A 25,051-nucleotide genomic window follows, 5' to 3' on the forward strand; every position below is an offset into this window, starting at 1 on the left:
CTTTGTATGTACAAATTATTGTAGGGTATTTATGAAATTGGTATTTATTTTCTCAGACTTTGGCCTAAGTAAAGAGTCTATTGACCATGAAAAGAAAGCATATTCTTTTTGTGGAACTGTGGAATACATGGCTCCAGAAGTAGTTAATCGTCGAGGTCATACTCAGAGTGCAGACTGGTGGTCTTTTGGTGTGTTGATGGTAAGGTTTGAGGCTTTTTTGTATTTTTTTGAAAAGTTCAGTAGTGACTATAGTAAAAATATGTCACTTATTTTATTCTATAGCAATTTTAGAAGATTTGATTGTCATTAAAACGATGCTTTTTGTCTTTTTGATAAAATTTTATACTTACTAATACCTCTTATTTTTCTTTGTAGTTTGAGATGCTCACTGGTACACTACCTTTCCAAGGAAAAGATCGAAAAGAAACAATGACTATGATTCTTAAGTAAGTATGCCTTGAGTGCGTGTGTTTTGATGAGATTTAAAAATCAGTGCTTCACACTAAAAAATGAGATTTTAGAGTGTTAGATATAGTATAATAAATAAGAAATTCCTTGATATGATATTCATATTATGTGGTTGAAATATGAACAAACCCATATAATTATCTTCATGCTAATACTGAAAGCTTTACCTTTGAGATTTGGAATATGACAAATATGCCCATTATTCTACTTCTGTTCACATTGTTCTGAAGGTACTAGCAAGTACAGTAAGGCAACCAAAAGAAGTGCAGTTTAAGATTTAGAAAGAAGAAATAAAATTGTCATTGAGAATTCCCTGCCTGTCTAGTGGTTAGAACTTCAGACTTCCACTGCCAGGGGCCCAGGTTTGATCCCTGGTCAGGGAACTAAGATTCTACAAGCCATATAACATGGCATGGCCAAAAAAAAGAAAAAATGTCCTTTAGTTAAAATGATTGTGTCCATAGAAAATGCAAATCTTGATATAAATCCTTGGTATTAATAAGAGCTTGATAGAGTTGCTGGATAAAGGGTCAATAAATAAAATCTATTTCATGATTGAATACTAGCAACAGAAAATGTAATTTTTAAAAAAAGATTCTGTTTATGATAGTATAAAAAAATCAAACCTAGAAATAAATCTAGAAATTATGTAAGAACTCAGTGCAGAGAACTTGAAAAATGTATCAAGGTACTTCTTGCACATTGAGAAACCAGTACTCAGATAGTCATAGCAACATTACTTATAATAACCAAAAGTTAGAAATTAGATTGTTAACAGAAGAATGGACTAATAAATTATGGTAAATTCATACAATGGACTACAACAGGGATTGACTATAAATATTTTAGACTTTGTAGGCCACACACAGTCTCTATCAGATATTTGTATTGTTTATTCTTTCTTTCTAACACTTTTAAAATGTAAAAACCATTTGTAGTTCAAAAGCCATACAAAAATAGGCTGAAGTCTTTTGCCCATGGGTGTAGTGTGCCATACAGGAAAGAAAATTAACAAACCACGGTTATATACAACTTGGGTAACCTCACAAGAATGTTGAGCAAAAGCAATTCAGATACAAAAAATGAATACTACATAGGTGGTTCTATTTATAAAGTTTTAAAAGCAGACAAACTAAAACATAGTTCTTAGGGTCCATATTTAGATGGCAAAAGCCTGTGGCAGAATAAGGAAAGTAGTTACATTGGATGAGTGGTTCTGGAAATCTTATATTTCTTGGTCAGATGACTGTTCACTTTGTGGTCAGTCATTGAGCTGTGTACTTTGGTTTGGGGTTTTTGTTTTGTTTTGTTTTTTTGCACTTTTATGTTATCCTTCATAATAAAAAAAACGTTAAAAAGTATTTGCTATGTAAACAAATGTTCACTGAACCTTCATCACTCTTATCTACTCTGGCCCCTCCTTTCAATTAATACTCACACTCTAGTGTTGAAAAAATCAAACCATTTCTTTGACTTGGCCTTTTTTTCAAGGTTCTACTGCATCTTTCTGCATTCTTTTGATACTATGGCTCTTTAAAGAATAGTCTGTGCTTTTTGTTACCTTTTTGGCTGCTTTTATCATAACCATAGCCTGTTTGTTGCTCACTTCTACCACCCTGTTGAAACGTCTCTCACTATAGTCACCGGTAATTTCTTGGTTGCTCAAATTAGTGACAGATTGTTTGAAAGGTGACTCTGTATCATTTGTCCCCACAGCTCATTCAACAGATGATTGAGGTCTTGCTATATGTATGTACTTAGGATGCAGTGTGAATAAGACTGACAGAATCTTCTGTCGTCTCACAGAGTTTGCGTTCTAGTGGGGGAAACTAAGGAATTACTCTAAACAAACAAATACAATAATTCACTATAGTAATAGGAGCAGTGGGGATAGTAGGCCAGGGTATTCTTGAAGTTGAGGGCAGGAGTCGTTTTAGGTGGGACAGTTAAGGAAGGCCTTTTTGAGGAATATTTGACCCTGCTGGCCTCCTCCTCCCGACTTAATTTTTCCTACTTTTTATCTGTTGCTCCCACCTCTCTAACCATTCCTGTTTTAGTCTCTTTTACTTGACTATTCCTTCTCTGTCTGCCTTTCTCTTTATAAAATCTCTTATGAAAAATTTCCAGCGTAAGTTTGCAAAAATAGATTACAGTGAACATACATATACCAATCAAGAGTCATCAAGATTTTGCTGCATTTGCTTTGTCTAGTCTTTTCTTTTTTTTCTTCTTTCCTAAGATATTTCAAGCATTCCAGGCATGTCATTTCTTAGCTGCTTCAATTTGCATGGTAATAGTCATCTAATATCAATCCTTAACCAGATAGATCTTTCAGGTTTTCTCCAAAACTGTGTCCCAGATCAAGTTTGACATTTCCTTTGGTTATATTTCTTAAGCTTCTGTTTATTTAGAACAGTGTACTCCTGTTTTTCCCCTGCCATTTACTTGTAGAAATTAAGTCACTTTTATATCATTTCACTTTCTAAATTTATCTTGTGAAAAGATAAGACCACTTTTCAGTATCTGAAACAAAAAGTATAAAGGTGGTTCTGTTGCTTACGATAGTAAGGGAAAGCGATGGTGGTTCAGCCACATCTCTCCAAGCATAGTAGACCACTGTTCTTGTATAGGGTTTGGAGGAAAGGTGGAGTTCAAGAACTGGCAGGTTTTCAGGGCCTTAAGTGAGTTGACATCATCTGTAAGAGTGTAGTTACTTGGGTGGGACTGTTGGTACTCAGGTCCGGTTATTGGAGTTAGTTCATTCTTGTTTGGCTAATTTTCACAGATGAACAGCAGTTATTGAATGGTCGGTTTGCAAGAACAAAAAGGAAAGGCTGTTCACCTAGGCAGATCGTCTTTGATCAATTGACTGGTTCTGGTGACTTGTTACCATGGTTATATAACAATTAGTCTTTTCCCAGGAATGTAGATGTTTCTTAAATTCTCCTTGTGGTATTTTTTCACTTATTCCTTTATCCCATTTTTGGTTAAACTTTTTTGCAAGATTATTTCCATAGCTTGTGCTTTTGCACCCTGTTACATCACATCAGGAGACTTACAACACTGTGTTGCACCACTATATGTGATGAATTCTTGTGATTATAGCTGATCCCTCCATTGTTAAGTTCCCTGTCAGGCTTTCATCTAATAGTTCCATCCATTGATAATCATTACTTGAAACAGTTTTTTATTAGGGACTTTAAATGGTGTATTTTCTGTTATTTTTTCATTTATTAGCTGGTGTTTTCCAAAATGATAAACTTTTCTTCATCAGCTGGGTTTATTTAGTTATCTTGAAATTAGACTCAAACAAATGCAAAATAAATATTTGATTCTTTTCTTAATTATTTCCAGTTGTCAGAGCCCTAGTTACTTCCACTGGGAGTGATGTCCAATGTGAGTTGGGTTTTTATGTTACTTTTGACTTTTTAAATTTTTCTTTTTTTGAAAAAAACTATAACAAGCTCATGGGATTTAATAATCTGTTTGATTCAGCCAGTTGCAGTCATTACTTTTAATGCCCAAATTGTTCTTTTCCTGACCACCTTTTAAATGTTCTCATTCCCCAGGGTTCCATCTCTGATGTGCTTTTCTTCCCCCCTGTACTCACTTTCCTGAATATCAATCTTTCCAATAACTATTAAATATTTTAATTACTCCCAAGTCACTCTTTCTTAATTTACCAGACACCAAACCTATATTTCCATTTACTCACCTGCATGTCTCACCCAAAACAAACAACATGCATGACTTAACACTTTTAAGCTAAATTTATCTTTGTTTGCTGTTCTTTTCCTATTCTTGTATTCCCAATTAGCAGCATTTCCATGCACCCTATTTCCCAAGCCAGAAACCTAGAAATCATTCTTAATTTCTTCCTGTTGCATTCACAGGTATTCACTAAATTCACTCTCAGAAATATTTCACTTTCCCAGCCTTTCCTCTGTATTGTACTGCTTATAGCTCTCAGATCTCCTACCCATGGTGATCTCCTACCCACACTATAGGGTCAAGCTTCTAAGTAGAAAGCCCACTGCCCACCACCTTTTACCACTCAAGATCATTCTGTACTTCCCTTGGCATTGCCTTCTTGAAAATAAGTATGGTCTGTTAGTCCACTGTTTAAAGATCTCTACTATATTCATGTTATCCAGTACGGTGGTGTTTCCCCTTGTTTCTGTTGTTTAACATAACCCTAATTATAGAAGATGTTAATAGGTATTGTCTGAAAAAGAGATGCTAAAAACGTTTAGAAAAATACTGATTTCTTAACTCAAGTTTATCAACCTTTAATATACAACATATTTTTATTTTATGTCTCCATCATGGGGTATAATAGATGAGATTCCACAAGCTCATTGGATCATGAAATATTTTGTTGTTATTGCTTAGTGTCTAGGGAAATTAATGTTATTTGGTAAAGTATTGAAGGAATACTGACCAAATGAATAGATTCTCAACCTTTAATTGCACTTAAGGCCTCTTATAATCTCCCATATTAAAATAAATATCCCCTATGGTTCCCTTGAGCTTCCCTGGTGGCTTAGTGGTAAAGAATCCACCTACCAAACAGGAGACATGGGTTCGATACTTGAGTCGGGAAGATCCTCTGGAGAAAGAAATGGCAACCCACTCTTCCCAGGCAACCCATGCCTGGGAAGTCCTAGTGGAGCCTGGCGGGCTACAGTCCGTGGGTCACAGAAGGGTTGGACATAACTGAGAGACTGAGCATGCACACATGTTCCCTTAGCGCTCTTCACATATGCCCTTCTGGATTTGTCTCTTAATGTACAAGAGTTACCTATACCCATCTTCATCACTCACCATTGGGGGCTGTCTTTATGTGTATGCTCAGCTCTAAGCAGTGTCTAGCACATAGTAGCTTCAATAACAACTCACTGAATAATAAATGGATCTATTCCTGAAATAGAAATTTCTCTACTAGCCATTTTGTCCATCTCTGTTATTATTTTCATACTTACAGGATCATTGGTTTCCTTAATTTGTAGGTTGAGAAAAAGAATAAAATTATATATTAGAGCTGAAACAGACCTTCAAGCTTATCCAAGCCAGTGGTTTTCAGACTGTACCACAGACATCTTAGATGTTCCACAGACCCCTTTGCCACCAGCTCCTCTTCCTTTCAGGGCTGTTAAAGGGAATGGAAGGAAAAAATAGGTATATGGAAACACATGTTCTCTTAACAGTTTTAAATGTTGGATTTCTTAAATTCCTTTTGAGAAAGGGTTCCAAGTCTACCATTTGGCAGCCATTAATCTAACATCCATATCCCCTTGCTTATGAAGAAGTGGTAACAGGCTCAGGGGGATTGGCTTTCCCAAAGTCACAGAGATCTTAGTAATAGATCCAGATGCCCTTACTTTTACAGTAGTGCTTCTTTAAAAAATTCTGAAAAATGAAAAAATTCATTACAAGACTTTGGGCTAACATTCTATTATGTGTTCACACAAAAACCTTGACCAAAATGTTCATAGCAGCTTTATTCATGATACCCCAAACTGGACACAATCTAGGATGTCCTTTAACAGGTAAATAGACAAACTGTGGCATGTCCTTGTCATGGAATACTGCTTGGCAATAAAAAGGAATAAACTATTAATACAACAGCTTGGATGAATCTCAAGGAAATTATGCTGCATGAAAAAAGTTACATACTATATGGTTCCATTTTACATGGCATTCTTTTTTTTTTTAACTTTCTTAAAATGATGAATTTGTAGAAATGGAGGATACATTATGGTTTCCAGAGTTTAGGAATCAGGGAAGGAGGGAGGTGGGTAGGATTATAAAGGAGCCACTTGAAGGATCCTGGTTGTTCAGTACCTTTGCTCTGGTGGTGGCTATAGGAGCTTAGAAATGTGATAAAATGGTATAGAACTTCAACTCACACCTGTAAGAATGGCTGTCATCAAAAAGCCTGCAGATAACACATACTGGATGGGACTTCTCTGGTGGCCCAGTGGTTAAGACTTCACACTTTCATTGCCGGGGGCCCAAGTTCAATCCCTGGTCAGGGAACTAAGATTTCACAAGCCACGCAAAGCAACCAAATAAAAATGTGTTGGAGAGTATGTTGAGAAAGAGGAACCCTTATACACTCTTAGTGGGAACATAAATAAATTAGTGCAGCCACTATGGAAACAGTAGGAAGGTTCTCCAAAAAACTAAAATTAGAACTACCATATGATCCAGAAGTTCCACTCCTTGGCATATATCTGGAAAAAATGAAAACAATAATTCAAAAAGATATATGCACTCCAATGTTCATAGCAGCACTGTTTACAATAGCCAAGACATGGAAGCAACCCAGATCCCCAGATGATTGGATTAAGGAGATTTGGTGCGCGTGTGCATGCGCACACACAAACACAAACACACACACAAAATGGTTAGCCATAAAATAGAATGTTTCTGCCATTTACAGCAACATGGATATACCTTGAGGGCGTTGTGCTAAGTGAGACAGAGAGAGAGGCAAATACTGTATGATGTCATTTATATGTGGAATCAAAAAATAATGCAAATGAATGTATATGTAAAACAGAAACAGGTTCACAGACATAGAAAACACACAGTTACCAAAGAGATGAAGCAGGAGGGACAAATTAGGGGTATGGGATTAACAGATACAAACCAGTATGTATAAAATAGATAAGCAACAAGGATGTACTATATAGCACAGGAAATTATGGCCATTATCTCATAATAACTGAAAGTGGAATATAGTCTGCAGAAATACTGAATCACTATGCTGTACACCTAAAAATAATATAAGGTAAATCAATTCCAGTTTTTAAAATGACATAGAACTAAACACACAGACAAATAAGTGCAATAGAAATTGGAGACATCTGAATCAGATCAGTGGATTCTATCGATATCAATATTCTGGTTGAGATACCGCAGTATAGTTTTATAAGATGCTACTATTGGGGGAAATTGGGTAAATGACACATAGGATCTCTCCGTATTATATCTTACAACAGAGAATCCACAATTATCTTACAATTAAAAGTTCATTTTAAAAATAAAATACAGATACCTGCAAAAAATAAAATGTTATTGTATGGATTTATTATTTAGAGCCAAACTTGGGATGCCACAGTTTTTGAGCCCAGAAGCCCAGAGTCTTTTACGAATGCTTTTCAAACGAAATCCTGCAAACAGATTAGGTAAAGTTCTTAATTTGTTTCTTTTTTGTGTTTGGTGATATTTGTTTTCTGGGGGGTGGATGGATATTTGTGTTGTGGAATTATGAAGTACTAGGGCAGGTGTTAAAAGTGAAGACTAAATAAGCATTGTATATCTATCCTTGAAATAAAATTGCCATTAATCAAAGCTAATTAATTTTTGATAGGTGCAGGACCAGATGGAGTTGAAGAAATTAAAAGACATTCATTTTTCTCAACTATAGACTGGAATGTAAGTATCCAATGAAAACTTGCTTGAAATATTTTTTTTAATAATTAACACATGACTAAGGCTCTCTTTTTCCCTACCAGAAACTGTATAGAAGAGAAATTCATCCACCTTTTAAACCTGCAACTGGCAGGCCTGAAGATACTTTCTATTTTGATCCTGAGTTTACTGCAAAAACTCCCAAAGGTAAGGAGAAAATGTGAAAACCCAAATATAAGACAGTCTATATATTTTTTCTTGTTCAATCAGAAAAGCTTATCTAATATAAATCTTTATGCTGTCCTCATTTCTCCGCTTCATACAATATCCCTGCTGCAATAAGTAGATCATTAGTAAATCCTTTATAGCATGTTATAGAAATTAAGGTCCTTGTTAAATCTTTTAGCAAATTATGTTGTGCCTTAAACTGATTTGAAAACATTATTTGGTTGTGCATTTATTTACTTGTGGCTATGTTCACATGAAGTACTCCAGCATAAATAGTGTTTGTGGAAATACTTCTAAAGTTCAAATCCCAAACATAGCTTAAACTTTATGTGAGATGTGATAACTTCAAAATGATTCATATCCTGTATTAGGATATCCTAAAATTACTGTTGTAACTGTTACAGAGAAGTGATCTTTTAAATGGTAAGCTATATTTCATTAATTTATATGTGCATTATACATAATGGTGTATTTTGCACTTTAATATTCTCTTATTTAGGTGTATCAAATCCCAGGTTTATCACTGACAAGTAAATAAATAGAAAATGTACTTGTGTGTACCATTTAAATCTGGATATAAAGCTTTACAGCCAAAAAGCCTGACAGCCTATAATATTAGCATTGAAGGGTGTTTATTTTTATAAGGCAGTCTTAGAAATTTGGATTAATACACAAATAGAATTTTATCAAATGCATAGGCAATGATATGCATAGAATTGATGATACATGGAAGTATTTTACTTTGCTTTCTTAATACAAGTTATTTTGATAGGGGGAAAATCTTAGAATAGAGCAGTTCTATCTTATGTTCTGCCCAGATAGGTTTTCTTAGCAGATGTCTTCGGTATAATGGAGCTTCCCTGGTAGCTCAGTTGGTAAAGAATCTGCCTACAATGCAGGAGACCCCAGTTCGATTCCTCGGTTGGGAAGATCCCCTGGAGAAGGGATAGGCTACCCACTCCAGTATTCTTGGGCTTCCCTGGTGGTTTAGCTGGTAAAGAATCCTCCTACAATGCAGGAGACCTGGGTTTGATGCCTGGGTTGGGAAAATCCCCTGGAGAAGGGAAAGGCTATCCACTCCAGTATTCTGGCCTGGAGAATTCCATGGACTGTATAGTCCATGGCGTCACAAAGAGTTGGACACAACTGAGCGACTTTCACTTTCAGTATAATACTGCCACGTTAATGTAAAATTCACTAAATATATAGTGCTGAGGATATCAAGCTAATATTAAAAAGAATTATATGTGGAGTTGATGTTTAAGTAGATTTATTTGTTTTTTGCTTGCCTATAGCCTTTAGAGTATGTTTATAAATATTAGTATGCCTAGTTGGGTTTTTATATTTATGAATAACACATTTATTATGCTTTTATTATTTCTTTTTATAGTGAACATTAGCTGTATTGTGAAAGTATTTTTCTGTTTTGTTAATGCCAATAGATTCCACAGAGACAGTTTGAATAAGTATACATGTAAATGTTGTAAAATATATTTTAAGGACTGCATACCATGATTGTCCTAGGAGATATATATATATAATTTATATATATACATTTGATATTTTATATATTTAGTAACTTTAACTGGAGTTTAGATTTCTAGATTCTGCCTTTATGTCTTGAGACTACTGAACTAAATTTGTTTCTCCTAAATTATCTGTAGATGAACCTTGTATCTCCCTCTAACCAGTAGCCATAGCATTGTTAGGTTATTATTTAGAGTTGGACTGTCCAATATGGGCTTCCCTGATGGCTCAGAGTGTAAAGCATCTGCCTGCAATGCAGGAGACCTGGGTTCGATCCCTGGATGGGGAAGATCCCCTGGAGAAGGAAATGGCAATCCACTCCAGTTTTCTTGCCTGGACAATCCCACTGACAGAGGAGCCTGGTAGGCTACAGTCCACGGGGTTGCAAAGAGTTGGACATGACTGAGCGAGTGACTTGACTTCACTCACTGTCACTCACTCATCTAATATGGTAGCCAGTAGCAATATGTGGCTATTTAAATTGATTAAAATTAAAAACTTTGCTTCTTAGTCACACTAACCACATCTCGAATTCTCAGTAGCTCCATGTGGCTAGAGGCTACCATATTGGGCAGCACAGATAAAGAAAATTTTCATCACTGCAGGAAATTCTTTGGGACAGTGCTAATATAGAATAACCGTAACCCAGTAATTCATTCATTTAGTATATTCTTCAAATGAATTAGCTATTTTCTGGGCTCTAAGGGACTAGGATATCCGAGTTGTGATGGCAGTAAGCCATCAGGACAGTTCTGATACAGTGCCTCACTGAGTTATCCTGAAAGCACTGAATACCTGAGAAGTAGAATTCCAGAATAAGTGAGAAAGGTCATAATGTGGACAGTTCTTCCCTTAATTACCTTTCAAAGCAGTTGCCTTCATAGTAATTTATTATTATTTTCAGATTCACCTGGCATTCCACCTAGTGCTAATGCACATCAGCTTTTTCGAGGGTTTAGTTTTGTTGCTATTACCTCAGATGATGAAAGCCAAGCTATGCAGACAGTTGGTGTGCATTCAATTGTTCAGGTGAGTGAATGTCTAAGTAATTTTAAATTTGAAATGTTGTAAGATATAGTTCATTGTGTGAATAATTATGTTAGATTTGATCTGCTGACTTTAAGTGAGCAGCTTAAAATGCATTATATATCATTGACCTTAGAAATTTCTTTCTTATGCCTTTGAAAAGGTTGCATGTGCCAAAATCCTGGATACCTATATGACTTGAAAGTGGAATTCTAAGAGAGTTTAGATCAATATTACCCTCTTGTCTCTCTTGTCTCCTGTGCCTCAGAATGTTTATCAGGCCTAGTTTGTTTCATCTTCTGTCTCTATTAGATCAGATATGATGAGCTGAGGTCTCCTGTTTCACTGATGTTTTATAACAGGGGTCAGCAGACTTTTTCTATAAGGAATAGATGATAAATATTTGCGGATTTGTAGGCTATATGGATCTCTATTGCAACTACTTAACTCTGCCATTGTAGCACAAAAGCAGCCATAGGCATAAATGAATCAACATGGCTGTGTGCCAATAAAACTATATTTAGAAAAACTGGCATTAAACCAGATTTAGGCCAGAGGCCATAGTTTGCCAGCCTCTGGCATAGAAATAGATAAGAAATAAAAATGAACTTAAATTTTAAGTTTTCCAGGTTTATGTCTTTATGCTTTTGGAGCCTGCATTGTCATTAGGAAAAAATGCCTGTGGATACTGCCTTAGGGTGCCCCCTACTTCCCTTTTCCCCTCTGTTGATCAGTGCAGGAGAAAAAGAAGTTACAGAAGCAGGTTTCTGAGTGACTCTGTGTGTGTGTGTGTGTGTGTGTGTGTAACAGGAAACTGCACTACTAAATTAAATATTATTAGAGGAACACAAGTAGTACAAACCATTAGATTTTATTTCTTCCCATCCTAGTATCATTGAGAGATAAATTTAATTCATCTTCCTAATCATAGAGGGAACTAGATACATCTTTTGAAACATTGAGCTGTTTTTAGGGTATAAATAGTGCTTCAATTTGCCTGATGATTAAATTGCTTTTGCACTTAAGTTTTTTTTTTACAAGTCAGTCCTCTTGCTTTCCACTTTCTAGAAAATCAATTTAAACACTGGGTGTTTTTTTTTTTTTTTTTAACAAAGTTCATGTTTAAATAGTCTGTCCCTTTTACTATGACAGGCATGTGATGTATGGCAAGTTTCTAAGTCAAAACTTCTGTACCTAACAGAAATCATAAACATTTTTTCTGTAGAATTCAAGTTTTAACCTATAGGCATGCTGAGGGGTGTCTTCAATACTATAGGCAAGAGCAGAACAACTCCCCTCAGTCTGTTTGTAGAACTAGTAATTTGCCGTTCATCATCCTACACCTTGTTACTAGTCCTCAAGCCATTAGCAGCTTCTCTAAACAGAGTTGTAATGAAGCTATGACTTGAGGGTAGAGAAAGGAGGGCATGGCTAGTGATAGTCCAAAGTGACAATAAAATAGGTATCACCTTCAGATACATTATTTTTTATAATCCTTACCTTCTGAGAATACACAAGTTCAAGGGTACATGGCCTACAAGTGGTGCATCTAAGACAAGAATCCAGATGTTCTAATTCTGAATCTTTCTAATCTTTTCTTCTGTACCAGAGGTTTCAAACATCTCCCCATTTGCTTCAAAGACTTGTAGCCGTTTGGATAGTAGAATGGGGAATGATCACAGGCAAGGCTGTCAAAAACCACGTAGCTCCATGTTTTTTGTTCTGCATATTCAGTTTTCTCTTTTTAACATAAGCTTTTTAAAAAGGAGTATTTCTTGCTGTACATTTTATCATAGACACTTCTGAAATACAAAGTTGTAGAAGAATGAGTGCAGTTAAGATTCACTCTTAATTTTACTAAATTGATTTACAGTACATGCTGATGTTTCCGTATTACATAATGTACCAAAGTCATTACAGAGCTCTTTATCAACTTATAATTGTGTTTGTAGCAGTTGCACAGGAACAGTATCCAGTTTACTGATGGGTATGAAGTAAAAGAAGATATTGGAGTTGGCTCCTACTCTGTTTGCAAGAGATGTATACATAAAGCCACAAACATGGAGTTTGCAGTGAAGGTAAGTGTTTTTAGATTTAAAATGCAATTCTAATACTTAAAAGTAAGAAAAAGATCTGAAGGGATGTACATTAAGGTATGAATAGTGGTAGAAATGTGATGTTTTTATTTTATTTTGCTTTCTGTGCTTTTAAATTTTCCACAATGCACATGTATTGCTTCTGTAATAATAGTGTTATTTAAGAAATAAAAAATAAATAAAATGCAACTCTAACAGTTCTTATTCATACATGCTAGTACCAGTTAAAAATTACACTCTCCTTTGCTAAGTGTGTCCTCTTGTTATAAAAAAGTAAGGTAATTTAAATGTCTAACTAATGATCTTCAGGACCTTAATCTGGAACCATAAGATTCCCCTGTAAGCTCGAAAGATAAGGCAGCATACATACAGTTTGAGGAAGGCGGTACCAGTTTTCACCTGACCTGGTTTTTAGTATCATGCCTTTTATTCTCAGAAGTCCCCATTTATAGTCAAGCCTTCAGGGAGTTCCTCGAAATTTTATGCTGGATTTTGTATGTGTACATTTTTATGGCAAAAATATTAATACATCCTTCACATTTAAAAGGATCTGTGAACCAATAAAAGAATAAGAACAAGTGTCATAAAATATATCATCATTAGCTGTTTTAATTTAGTTAAGTGTCCTAAGACAATAAGGAATTTCTTAGCCAAAAAATAAGACACATGCCTCTATGAGAAAGTTTGAATCCAAACCGGACTTCCCCAGTGGTCCAGTGGTTAAGATTCTGCCCTTCCACTACCAAGGGCACAGGTTCAATCCCTGGTCAGGGAACTAAGATCCTGCAAGCTGCATGGTGTGATCAAATGAATAAATAAAGTAAATTTTAAAAATTAAAAAATAAAGCCTCCCAATGTGTTCTGGTTTTCACAAGACTAGTGCAAAATCATTTCCTTTGAGTTGGCATGTCTTTTCCCTGTATCTTTCCTCTTTATCATCCATTTGCCTGATTTCAGACTATCATTTGCAGTTGCTCACAGTGGACACTTGTATGTTTGTCTTCCCCATTCTCCAAATAAAGAACTGTTTTCACAACTGAGTCCATTTCAGATAGCGGGTTTAGCTATATTGAGAGTTACAAGCTCTTTCCTAGGATGATGGAGCATTTGGGTATTTATTACATATATTAATTACTAAGCTATTTTAAAACAAAAAGTATGAAGATCACAAAATTTGTTTTAGACTACCTTTTGGATGAAATAAAAGCAAAACTTGTTGCCTTTTAAAAAATAGAATATTCCTTTAACAGATTAAAACATTTAGAGGAATATTCTTAAGAAGCAGCTGACATAAAAGGGTTGGAAAGCTAAATTAGTATTTTAAAGGGCTTTATTATAATAATTAAAGTTAATTCTAGCCAAGTAGAATTTCTAGGTATGGTATTCTGCTTAGCTCTCTGCCTAGCTTCAAAAATAAGCTTGTTCTACTTAACTGTTAATTAATTTTTTATAAGTAGCTTACAGCTAATGGGATATTCCATTGAATCATTTTATATAAAAAAGTAAAGGTAATCCATTAACTGTATTGAATTACAATAAACAAACTCTGGTGGTGGTTTTAAAGATAACGTCTTGCTCTTCTTAATTATCTATATTGATAGAGGTTAGAAGTTAACTCAGTTTCCAAAGGTCTTAAGACATTTAAAAACGGAAGAAAGTTATGTTAACTGTGTTCTTGGTACCTTTTCTTGAGGCTTTTGAGCTTTTGTTAAATCCTAAACTTGTTACAAACTTAAACTAGACAGACGTGATGTGAATGTGACTCAGGGCATAGAGTTTATGGCCTTACCATCTATATCAAGACTGGCATTCAAATTTTGACTAGACAATCTGGCCAGGTACTTGAGTAAAAATCGTTGGTAAGTGGCTTATAAATACAATGTTTACACAAAATAACACCTAAGTCTGTAGCTGTAAATACTTAAAGTTTATACTGTATAGTTCATGAAATTTTATGATAAATATTTGCCTTTTAGATTATTGATAAAAGCAAGAGAGACCCTACAGAAGAAATTGAAATTCTTCTTCGTTATGGACAGCATCCAAACATTATTACTCTAAAGGATGTAAGTAGATTGTTTAACATAGATCATTTGAATCAGTTGTCTGACTCACATTTGGAATCATGTGTTAGACAAAGGACTCAATATAGTGAGCAAAAAAAATAGAGGACAACATACATAATTCAAGTTACAGAAAAAAATCATGTATATAGTTAATTTTTCTGCCTTTAAGAAGAAAAGTACTAATGATATTATTGCTCTTAATATCAGTATTTATTGGAACACTTAGGTATTAATTATATTCAGGTTGAACTAGGTCAGGTTCCGGTTGTGTGTGTGTGTGTGTGTGTGTGTGTGTGTGTGTGTGTTAGTCACTTGGTCTTGTCTGACTCTTTGCGACCCCATGGACTACAGCTTGCCGGGCTCCCCTGTCCATGGAATTCTCCAGGCAAGATTACTGGAGTGAGTTGCCATTTCCTTCTCCAGAAGATCTTCCCAACCCAGAGATCAAACCCAGGTCTTCCTCATTGTGGGCAGATTTTTTACCATCTGAGCCATAGGGGAGGCTCCATAGGCTCCCCAAACTGTCTTCCATAGTAGTGCCAGAGGGAGCTACCACTTCTATGGAAGTAACCACGTTACTTTCCTGCCTGTAGTTCAGGCTGCCCATCACCTCTGGTCCCTGCCTTCCTCCGTCTGTAGTTTTCACACTTCCTCACATACCCTGTGCTCCAGCCATGCTCAAGTATGTACATTTTTGTGTGTGTGTTTTCTTCTACTGCTCTTTCTTTTATGTGATTCCCTCTGTTGGGAATACCGTTTCCCTTCTTTGCCTGGCTAATTACCACAATCTAAGACTTAGCTAAGGCATTACGTCCTTCAGGCTTCATATTCTGCCCACCACCACCCCCAAAACAAGTGAAGTTTCCCTTCCTGCTACCATTGGCTTTTGTGATAACAGAGATGTTGACAAAGGGTGCAAACTCCCCAGGCAGCATTAAGTCCTGTCTTGTTGATCGTGCTCATATGGGCTTAGAGGCCATGTCTGGGTGTTAGAGACCAGAAATGTCATGTAGCCAACTCAGCCAGAGGACTCCTAAGGTACCTTTCACCTCTGAGGTTTTGTGAATTCCAGCGTTTATCCTTCCTAACTGAAACTCCAGTTTCCTCAGAATAATGTATCACTGTTCCTTGTTAGAGGAGGTTAATATAATCCATTAAAATGTGAAGCTGTTTCACTTAAGTGACTCTTTAATTAATATAACCTCCAAGAATCCAACCAATACATTAAAAAGGAAATGTAGAAAATATTGAATAGTTAATCTCAGTCTTGCCTGGGGAATTCCCTAAGCTATTGCTATTTTTTATATCTTTGCTCCTTCATGTCAAATTCCAAAGTCTCTAAAATGATCCCCACTTTTGTTACAGCATCGCCAACATTTTTTAAAACTCATTTCTATGTCTGTTTCTCCTTACTAGAATAAAAACTTTGAGGGCAGGTACCTTGTTTTCTCCATATTCGGGGCCCCAGTACATGGTATCTTTTAGGGAGCTAAACAGAGCTGTGCAGTAACTCTATGAGAAGAGGGGAATAAAAAGGCCTGAAGTTTAAGGAGAGGGTTATTTCAGTTTGGGCTTGCCTAGAGTATAAATCCAAAATTACATTGAGCTTGCTTTTTCTACATTAGAAGTGAATTGGTATGCTTCTGTATGGTTGAATGGAATTTCTCTTTGCTACTTAATCTTCCTACTTAATTCTTGCCACAGCTTGTCCTTCAATTTAATCAAAATCAGAATAATTCACTATACTGTGCAAATAAATATAGAAGTTCTGCAGTTGTAGAAGTTCCAGGAAAGTCTCAATCACATGTTTTTGTAGCAGTCCCTCTCATCATTAGTAGGTAGAAAGATCAAGAGGAACACACCCTAAGAGCAGAAGTTCAGTGCCCCTTCACATTCCACACCCATAGCTATTTTGATAGCCTTGAGTTAAGTTTTACGGAAGGAAATCAGAGGGTTTTATTTCTGACATTGTCTCATCAATTCCTATTTTAAAGTTTTTATGTGTATAAAATTGTTTACAAATTTTATATCCTTCATTGGTTATGATAAGTAAAATTTTCCTTGAATATAAATTGAGTTTTAATTTCTCTTTACTATGTTAAACTTCATGCTGGGCACATTTAAAGCTTCACATAACTTTTTGCATTTTTGGTGTTGAATTTTACAGGTATATGATGATGGAAAATATGTGTATGTAGTGACAGAACTTATGAAAGGGGGTGAATTGCTGGATAAAATTCTTAGGCAGAAATTTTTCTCTGAGCGAGAGGCCAGTGCTGTCCTGTTTACTATTACCAAAACTGTTGAATATCTTCATGCACAAGGGGTAAGTATTTTTAACATTTTATTAACTTAATGTATATAAAACACCTTATGAAATTTGGTATAAAATACAAATTCCTTTTTTCTTTTTCACTCTTAGTATTTAAGCTGAAATTACAAAGGTAGAAGTTAGTTTATGCATGTAAAGAAAAATAACTATATTACGTTAATTATGCTGCTGTTTTTCCACTATGCAGATTTCTCCCATTGAGCCTGAAGTTCTTCTTTGAAATTTTAGCTTGTTTATAAACATTAAATTCTTACACTTCCCAAGAAGTACGTGAGATTTTGTGACCTAGAAAACAGCACCACTTTTGCTAGGCCACTGCATACTCTTGAGAATTGGGCCCATTTAGAGTTTAGACAAGAACCAGAGTTGTATTCACTTATAAAAGGAAATCCTTCAAACAGACTAGGCCAAAGAGCCACCTGCATTCTGACTGGTGGGTGCTTTCCTCCTTTATTCCTGCCTACAGATTTTTAGTAAATGGACCAAAAAAGAAAACCATTTTTTTTTAAGAAGTGAGTCTGGGAGGGAAGAGGAACAAGAGAGAGGTGGGGAGCGGGGAGAGGAAGGAAAGAAGAATAGCAGAGGAGCAAAGAGGAATGGGAGGCAAGAAAAGAATAACAGACCTCTTCCTAAGGAGTTTATTTTCAGTACATTATTCTTGTTTTCTTTGTCTTTGCCCCTAGAAGCTAACAAGTGAAAAGTGTTCATTTAATTCTAGAGCTTCTTCACTTGTAGCTGCTCAAGATTTGCCTATTACTGTGACTGGAAACTAATAGAACTCAGTTTTCACTGAAGAATTTGTGACTTTGCAGTCATCTAACTTTTCTATGTTCTTTTCTTAGTGCCTCAGCAGTAATTAGTTATTAAAATAATAACTGGTCTGGAGAAGTAAAGTTCTGGATGTTAGGATGTGAAACTGAGGTTACTGATTAGAACATAAACTAAGAATTGAGTGATGGAAGAAACACATAGGTCTAATAAGTAATAAGGGGCATCAGAGAGACTTAAGATAAAAGAAGTATCCCAGTAGGTGATTAAAGGGAGAAAGTAATTCAGAACTCTAAAGGAATGGTATCTTTCTGTGTGTGTGCCATTGTTGCTTGGATATCACATAGGCAGGACTTAGGTAAATCTGGGTTTTTGTTTCCTTTTTACACTTAAACCCCATGCCTGTTCCGTTGAGCCTGTCCACACATTTATTATATTTATCCACTGTACACACCATTCCCTCTACTTAGAATGACTACCCCCACTTCTCTGGCTTCTACATTCAGTTCTTCAGATCTTAAGTCAGTTGTTACCTCCTCTAGAGACCCTTCCTGACCCTCCCGAGTTGTGCCCCATCACTCACCTATTTATTCTCTGCCTCCCTTATTACTGGGTAAGCTCCTGGCATGTAAAGGCAAGGATCTTACAGGTCTTGTTCATCAGAGTTATCTGCAACTCCTTGTATAATACCCTGGTACATGATAGATATTCAGTTAATATTTGTTGAACAGTGAATAACTTGGAGACAGATATTACTGCTATTTGCATTTTTCATTAATCCACTTAATTGGACAAAGTGAGGGGGGAGATAAATACTGTTCTTACCTCCTCCTTTCCTTGCCACAGTTCTGTGTGAGAGAGTTATACTTACACTACCAGTATTTTATACTGTTGGAATAATGTGAAGGTCACTACCAATCATCTTGTTAAGTTTGTGATAAATAATTTTCCATAATGGAGACATATTGTTAATGCAGCTCTTTAATTTGTATTTCAATTAGGTGGTTCACAGAGACTTGAAACCTAGCAACATTCTTTATGTGGATGAATCTGGCAATCCAGAATCTATTCGCATTTGTGATTTTGGCTTTGCTAAACAACTAAGAGCAGAAAATGGTCTTCTCATGACTCCTTGTTATACGGCAAATTTTGTTGCACCAGAGGTAATTGTGAAAGAGTTTGCTTGCAATATTTCAGTATATTTAAAGACTCATTTGCTTTGTTTTGCCCATCTTCCCTGGTAGCTCAGATGATAAAGAGTCTGCCTGCAATACAGGAGACCTGAGTTTGATCCCTGAGTCGGGAAGATCCCCTGGAGAAGGAGATGGCATCCCACTCCAGTATTCTTGCCTGGAAAATTGTTTCCTGATACTCTTCGAATTTCCTGATTTTTGTCACCATCTTCCTATATTTCTAAAGCTAAAACATCATGGTCTTTTCTTGTCTTTAGCTTTGTAGCCAGTTAGCATCTCTGTTATCCCCTACAACCAGTTTGGGCTTCTTCTGTTCACAGACCTGCCTTCCTAGCCCCTGCTTCCTTCACTAGCCCCAGGTGACTGCCACAGCCTAGGTGCATGGTGTTCCCTTTTGTCATTGTCTGATCAGTCCACAAAGATGTTGCAAAGCTGCTGAAGTCTTCCTCAAGCGCTGCTTTGATCAGGTTTCTTCTTTTCCTAAGAAATTGCAGTTCCCCATTATAGCATCTCTAAAATCCAATGCTTTGTCCTCAAAATTTCTTGCCTTTGGATTATCACTATGTAAAAAAATTATAACTAGAAGCAAGATAATAAAAAACAATAGTTAATCCTAATATAAGGCTTGCATGTCAGGCACGTATGTTAACAGATTTCATCCTCTCAGCTTTAATTTGGGTATAATAATTTGTTCTCATTATAAATATGTGAGGTGAGTATTTTTATTTGCATTTTACAGGAAACAAGGTGCACAGTGAGGGGTGATGCCATTTGCCTGAGGTCAGATCTAGATTTGAGCCCAAGCAACCCAGCTACAAAGTTTGTGCTTTACCATGTGCTAGATTTTTCACAAAAATGATAATAGTTGATAACGTTAGACTAGTTGTATTATAGATTTGGATTCCCCTCTCTGTTTTCCAAACTTTACTTTTTAGATAGAAAAAAAAATTTTTTAAGATTATTTGATTCAGTTCTCCCAGTGATACTAGAACTGATGAGGGACAGGTTTTTTCCTTTTTTGTTGACATTTCCACAGCCTCTGACTACACACTGGTGTCCAAGCATGTCCCCCTAATCCAGCCATCTCATTTTTCCTCATGATTATTTCCTACTTCATATAAGCAGTCTGCTTCTTGGAATCACCATGTAGCTTTTATGTCTTGGCACATTGGAATGTTGTTTTTTTTTTGCTTCAGATCCTGCCTCTAAATTCACCTTCAGGAAATCTTCTATGATCAAACTGTCCTTAGACTGACCTCTTAACTCTTCGCAAAATCCTCCTCCTGTATTATTTCTCCACATTCAGTGGATCACCAGATCCTTTCCTTTCTGATTCCTAAATATTTTAGACCTTTTTTCCCTTACCCTACCCTGTACATCCAATCTTTACTGTGTCGTTCCCATTTTATCTTTATGTCTTTTCCTCTTTATGTCCTATTTTAGTACAGATCCTCACAGCCTTTCACTTAGTTTGCTACAAATTGCCTCCAATGAGTGGCCTTGTGTCCATTCTCTCTTCTTGCCAGCATTTTCTCTATACCTTGAGTTATCTTTCTGGTGTACACATCCACTCATTTTATTTTCCTCTTTAATGCTTCAATGACATCTGATTGCCTGCATGGGAAAAAAAAAACACCTAGATTCCTTAACATGATATTTATAAAAAGCTCTTCAGGGAATTTCCTGGTAGTCCAGTAGTTAGGACTTGGTGTTCTCACTGTTGGGGCCCAGGTTCGATCCCTGGTTGGGGCACTAAGATCCCAGAAGCCACATGGTGTGGCCAAATAAATAATTTAAAAACCTTTAAAAGAAGTCTTCAGTCTCTCTATAGAATCCCCTGTATGGAAATCTGGCCACACTGAACTTACATGTCGCTAAGCAGGCTCAGCTCTCTTGCCCTGCTCTCTCCCACCTCTTGATTTTGCCTCCTGAATTCTTCCTTATCGGCCCAATACAACAGGCTGCCTCCGAGCCTTCCCTCCCTCCCCTGTCAAGAGTGAATTGCTTCTTCATCTTTATACCCATATCCTTGAAACATAGTTTTGTTAGAAAACTTATCATGTTGAATTAACTACATATATGTTTATTTCCTTTGCAAGATTCTGATTTTCTTACAGAAAACAGTTTGTTTTGTATTTGTCACAGTTTATGCCTGATAATAGTGATGATTAAATCTTGAGTATATATATAAAAGTACAATTTTGCCCTATACCATTTATACTGTTATATTTTCTGTTTTGTTAATTATTTCTGCATCCCCTTACAAAATATAAATACATTTAAATAAGAAATTTACCTTCAGTTTATTTTTATAGTCCTCTGTGTGCCACAGCAGCATTTGATAAATTAATCTGAATATAAAATTTTAAATTTATATATATTAAGTATTAGTAGAAGTTTCTAGAAATAGTATTACTATATTGCCTTGTTTGTTAATCATGCTCTGTTTTTCTTGTATGCATTGATTTAGGAGACATAATTTAGTTCACAGCCTATCCAAATCTGTATAATAAACAATAGTGTGTTTATACTAATTTTTACTTTTTCTAGGTTTTAAAACGACAAGGCTATGATGCTGCTTGTGACATATGGAGTCTTGGTGTCCTCCTCTACACAATGCTTACTGGGTGAGTGTGTACCGTATGTTGTAAGCATTTATTCATCAATATTTTGGTTACATTATCTAGATTTATCTTTTAATCTCTTATAATACTTTCTTTCCATAGTTTCTCTTGTTGTTTAATAATACAATTCTATGTGTATGTGTGTGTATCACTATTATACCTGTATTATTGTTTTCTGTAATGTACTATTATTAAGTTCTTCAGGTTATGAGTTGATTTTTTTTCATATCTTTTTTGTACTCTGTGTCATAAACATATACTGTTTTAAATATTTTATTCTATAGTATGTCATGTCTTAATTATATTATTGTATATTAAATATAAATTAATATTTCATAACCTATACCTTGACCTGGTACTTTATGAAGCTTCATATTGTTGTTAATTTTTACTTAAGTAGATTTTAATGAGGTGTAACATTAAATGAACTACTTAGAGTACTTTTGGATATTGCAAATAAATATGAAAATTGCCAATGAAAAAAGAAACTTTATTCATTAGCATTTTATTCTGTTATAAATTAGTTACACTCCATTTGCAAATGGCCCTGATGATACACCAGAGGAAATACTGGCTCGAATAGGCAGTGGAAAATTCTCACTCAGTGGTGGCTACTGGAATTCTGTTTCAGACACAGCAAAGGTAAGTATGGCTTCCTATTAAAGCTTTTGAGAAAATAATTTTTCATAATCTCTAGTGAGAAAAAATATCAGTTAGAAACTTGATAAAGCAGTATTGAAATGATGTCACCAGATACCTCAGACTCAAAAATTGACCACTTATGTTGTTTCTTTCCCAGAATAGATTGGTTTGGCCTTACTATCTGTATATTTCATACTACTGCTCAGTAATGAACATGATGAATAATACTTGTGGTCCTCATGATTTGTGTGTTTCCTCTGTGCCTCACACTGCACTTTACCTAAATTATCCCCTTTAATCCTCTTAACAACTCTGTAGAATAGCTAGTAGTGTCACCATTTCACAGTAGGAAACCAAAGCCCAGAATTTTAGTGTGAACTTCTCCACAGTTACACACCAGGCATGAGTAGGTGCTTCAAAAGAAACAGCCAATTCCAAAGTCCTTGTTCCCTAGAGTAACTGTACCATGTTCTATTTTTGGTCCATATTATGAAGAAAGGGGTCTATCTTTTTCACAATAAATAGTAGTTTAGCTTTATAGTGTCTAATTGAAATCCATTTGAAAAGCCTTTCTTGCTAGCAGACCTGCCATCCCCTGAATAGCATTGATTTGCCTTCTAACTCTGCTCTAGTTTCACTTTCAGTTCATTTGAAGAAAATTCTGTTTGAAAGGAAGAGCAAAGTTTTCCATTTCAAAATAAGAAAAACATAGAGGAGATGAGGAAGATACATATTGGTAAAAAGTGCTCACTCCTTTTTCTTAGAGGTGGATGCTTGACTTGAAATAATTGCATTAGTAAATAGGATATGTCAGAAATTTCTATAGATAATTTTGGCATCGATATGAAGCCTCAGTTGACTAGTTTAATATCTGTGTTAATAATATTTAGCATTGTAACTGTATTTTAAATGATATGTTAGCTTTTCCCTTTGTTTAACAATAAAATTTCTTAAACCAGGTAATTCATTTTTCTTGGTACTTTTTACTTTTTTAAAATTCATGTATTGAGCACCTGCAATGTGCTTAATAAGTGAAGGTGGCAGGGATAAAAGATGGGACTCAGATGGAATTCCTGATCTCAGAGAGCTCTCAGTCTAGTTGTAAGATGGCCAGAAATATACAGTTCAGTGTCACATGTGCTTTTACAATGCTCTGCTTACTGTGCTAAAGAAGTTCACAGATGATGTTTGATCAGAAAGATTTCATGGAAGGCTTTCCAGAAGCATTGAAGGGATTTGCCAGGCAGCTTTGGGAAGCAGAAGGATGTAGTCCATCCCAGGCTGAGGGAGCAGCCCACGCATGGTCATGATGGCATGGGAATGGCACAGTACCTCCAGGGTGGTGCACGGAGTTTGATGTGACTAGTACAAGGTACATGTAAGAGGGTCACTGATGAACCGCAATTATGAAAGGTTTTGTCAGTCATGCTCAGGATTTGGGATTTTCTCTAATTGCTGGGGAGCTGCTGAAAAATACTAAGCATTGTACTGATCAGATTTTCCTTTTTCAAGGTCACTGTGGAGTAGTAATTTTTAACCATTGGGATCCACTGCAAACTTTGTCACAATTGGTTGTCAGGCATATCAAGTAATGTTACCATAGAAAGTACCATAGTTTATACATTGCCTGGTTTTTTAATAAGTTAAAGCAAGTCTAGCTTATCTCTATGATTTTTATAATTTGGTTCTCATTCACTTGCATTTTATGATTTTTTTTGAGTGAAAGGCAGGTGAGGATGAGATACAAATAATGCAAAAAAATTGCATCCAATGCACAGCCTATTTTATGAATGCCACATGATTACTAATAAGTTTTGCTAATTTGTCCAGTTAATACTTGTGATTATAATGTAATATGCTGAATACCCACAAAATTGAGAAGTAGAAAAAAATAAAAATAACTCTGTAATCTTTGGAGGGAGCATTTAGAACACTCCAATTAATTCCTGTTATTAGACAGTTATATCCTACTTTTCAGTTTTACCAGTAGTACAAAAAAAATCTTCAGTAGCTGAAAGTTACTTAGAAATAAACCAACGAAAATGTAGAGAAAATCAGAATATCTGAGGGAAAAAAGAGCCAAAATCTTTAAAGATACATAAAATGTGGTAAATTCACCCTTTGCAATGCACCAGAATTATTGTTAACTCAGGAGAAAACAAAGACTTAAGTTTTTACTTTTTTTTTTAAACATTGTCATATTGACCAAATTGCTTTGTACCCAAAGGTCTGCTCCTCAGAAAGAATAGTGTCATGGAAGCCAAGGAAGAATACTACACAGTATCAGGTGCTATAGGAAAACAAATAACAGGTTTAAGCTTTCTTTATTCTTTTTCCCACTACAGGACCTGGTGTCAAAGATGCTTCATGTGGACCCTCACCAGAGACTGACCGCTGCCCTTGTGCTCAGACATCCTTGGATTGTCCACTGGGACCAACTGCCGCAATACCAACTCAACAGACAGGATGCACCACATCTGGTCAAGGTGAGCAGCCCACTGGGGCATGCATGCCACATGCCCTCCAGGGGAGACTGTGAGATGCCGTCTCTCTGCCACAGCACCTTGCCCTTTCACTGCCTCTCAACACGCATCCACTTCTCAGGTGAGATTCTCATACAGTGGGTGATTTAGAAAAGAAAAAGCCAAGGCATGCCAAAATA

At 35.9% G+C, this 25,051-nt stretch overlaps 1 protein-coding gene across 6 annotated transcripts in view; it reads left to right on the forward strand.

Annotated features, from left to right (window-relative positions):
* The window catches only part of RPS6KA3 (ribosomal protein S6 kinase A3), a 159,200-nt gene that overhangs the window by 128,348 nt on the left and 5,801 nt on the right, over positions 1–25,051 (forward strand). For all 6 annotated transcript variants that reach the window (XM_024987870.2, XM_005228374.5, NM_001098937.1 and 3 more), the window contains 13 exons: positions 57–199; positions 376–446; positions 7,573–7,661; positions 7,847–7,911; positions 7,992–8,094; positions 10,547–10,671; positions 12,621–12,746; positions 14,741–14,830; positions 16,998–17,156; positions 18,932–19,093; positions 21,674–21,750; positions 22,272–22,389; positions 24,735–24,875. In XM_024987870.2, the coding sequence (XP_024843638.1) occupies positions 57–199; positions 376–446; positions 7,573–7,661; positions 7,847–7,911; positions 7,992–8,094; positions 10,547–10,671; positions 12,621–12,746; positions 14,741–14,830; positions 16,998–17,156; positions 18,932–19,093; positions 21,674–21,750; positions 22,272–22,389; positions 24,735–24,875 (1,469 nt within the window). The remainder of the gene's footprint in view (positions 1–56; positions 200–375; positions 447–7,572; positions 7,662–7,846; positions 7,912–7,991; positions 8,095–10,546; positions 10,672–12,620; positions 12,747–14,740; positions 14,831–16,997; positions 17,157–18,931; positions 19,094–21,673; positions 21,751–22,271; positions 22,390–24,734; positions 24,876–25,051) is intronic.

The sequence above is a fragment of the Bos taurus genome, chromosome X, assembly GCF_002263795.3.
Source record: "Bos taurus isolate L1 Dominette 01449 registration number 42190680 breed Hereford chromosome X, ARS-UCD2.0, whole genome shotgun sequence".
Classification (NCBI taxonomy): domain Eukaryota; kingdom Metazoa; phylum Chordata; class Mammalia; order Artiodactyla; family Bovidae; genus Bos; species Bos taurus.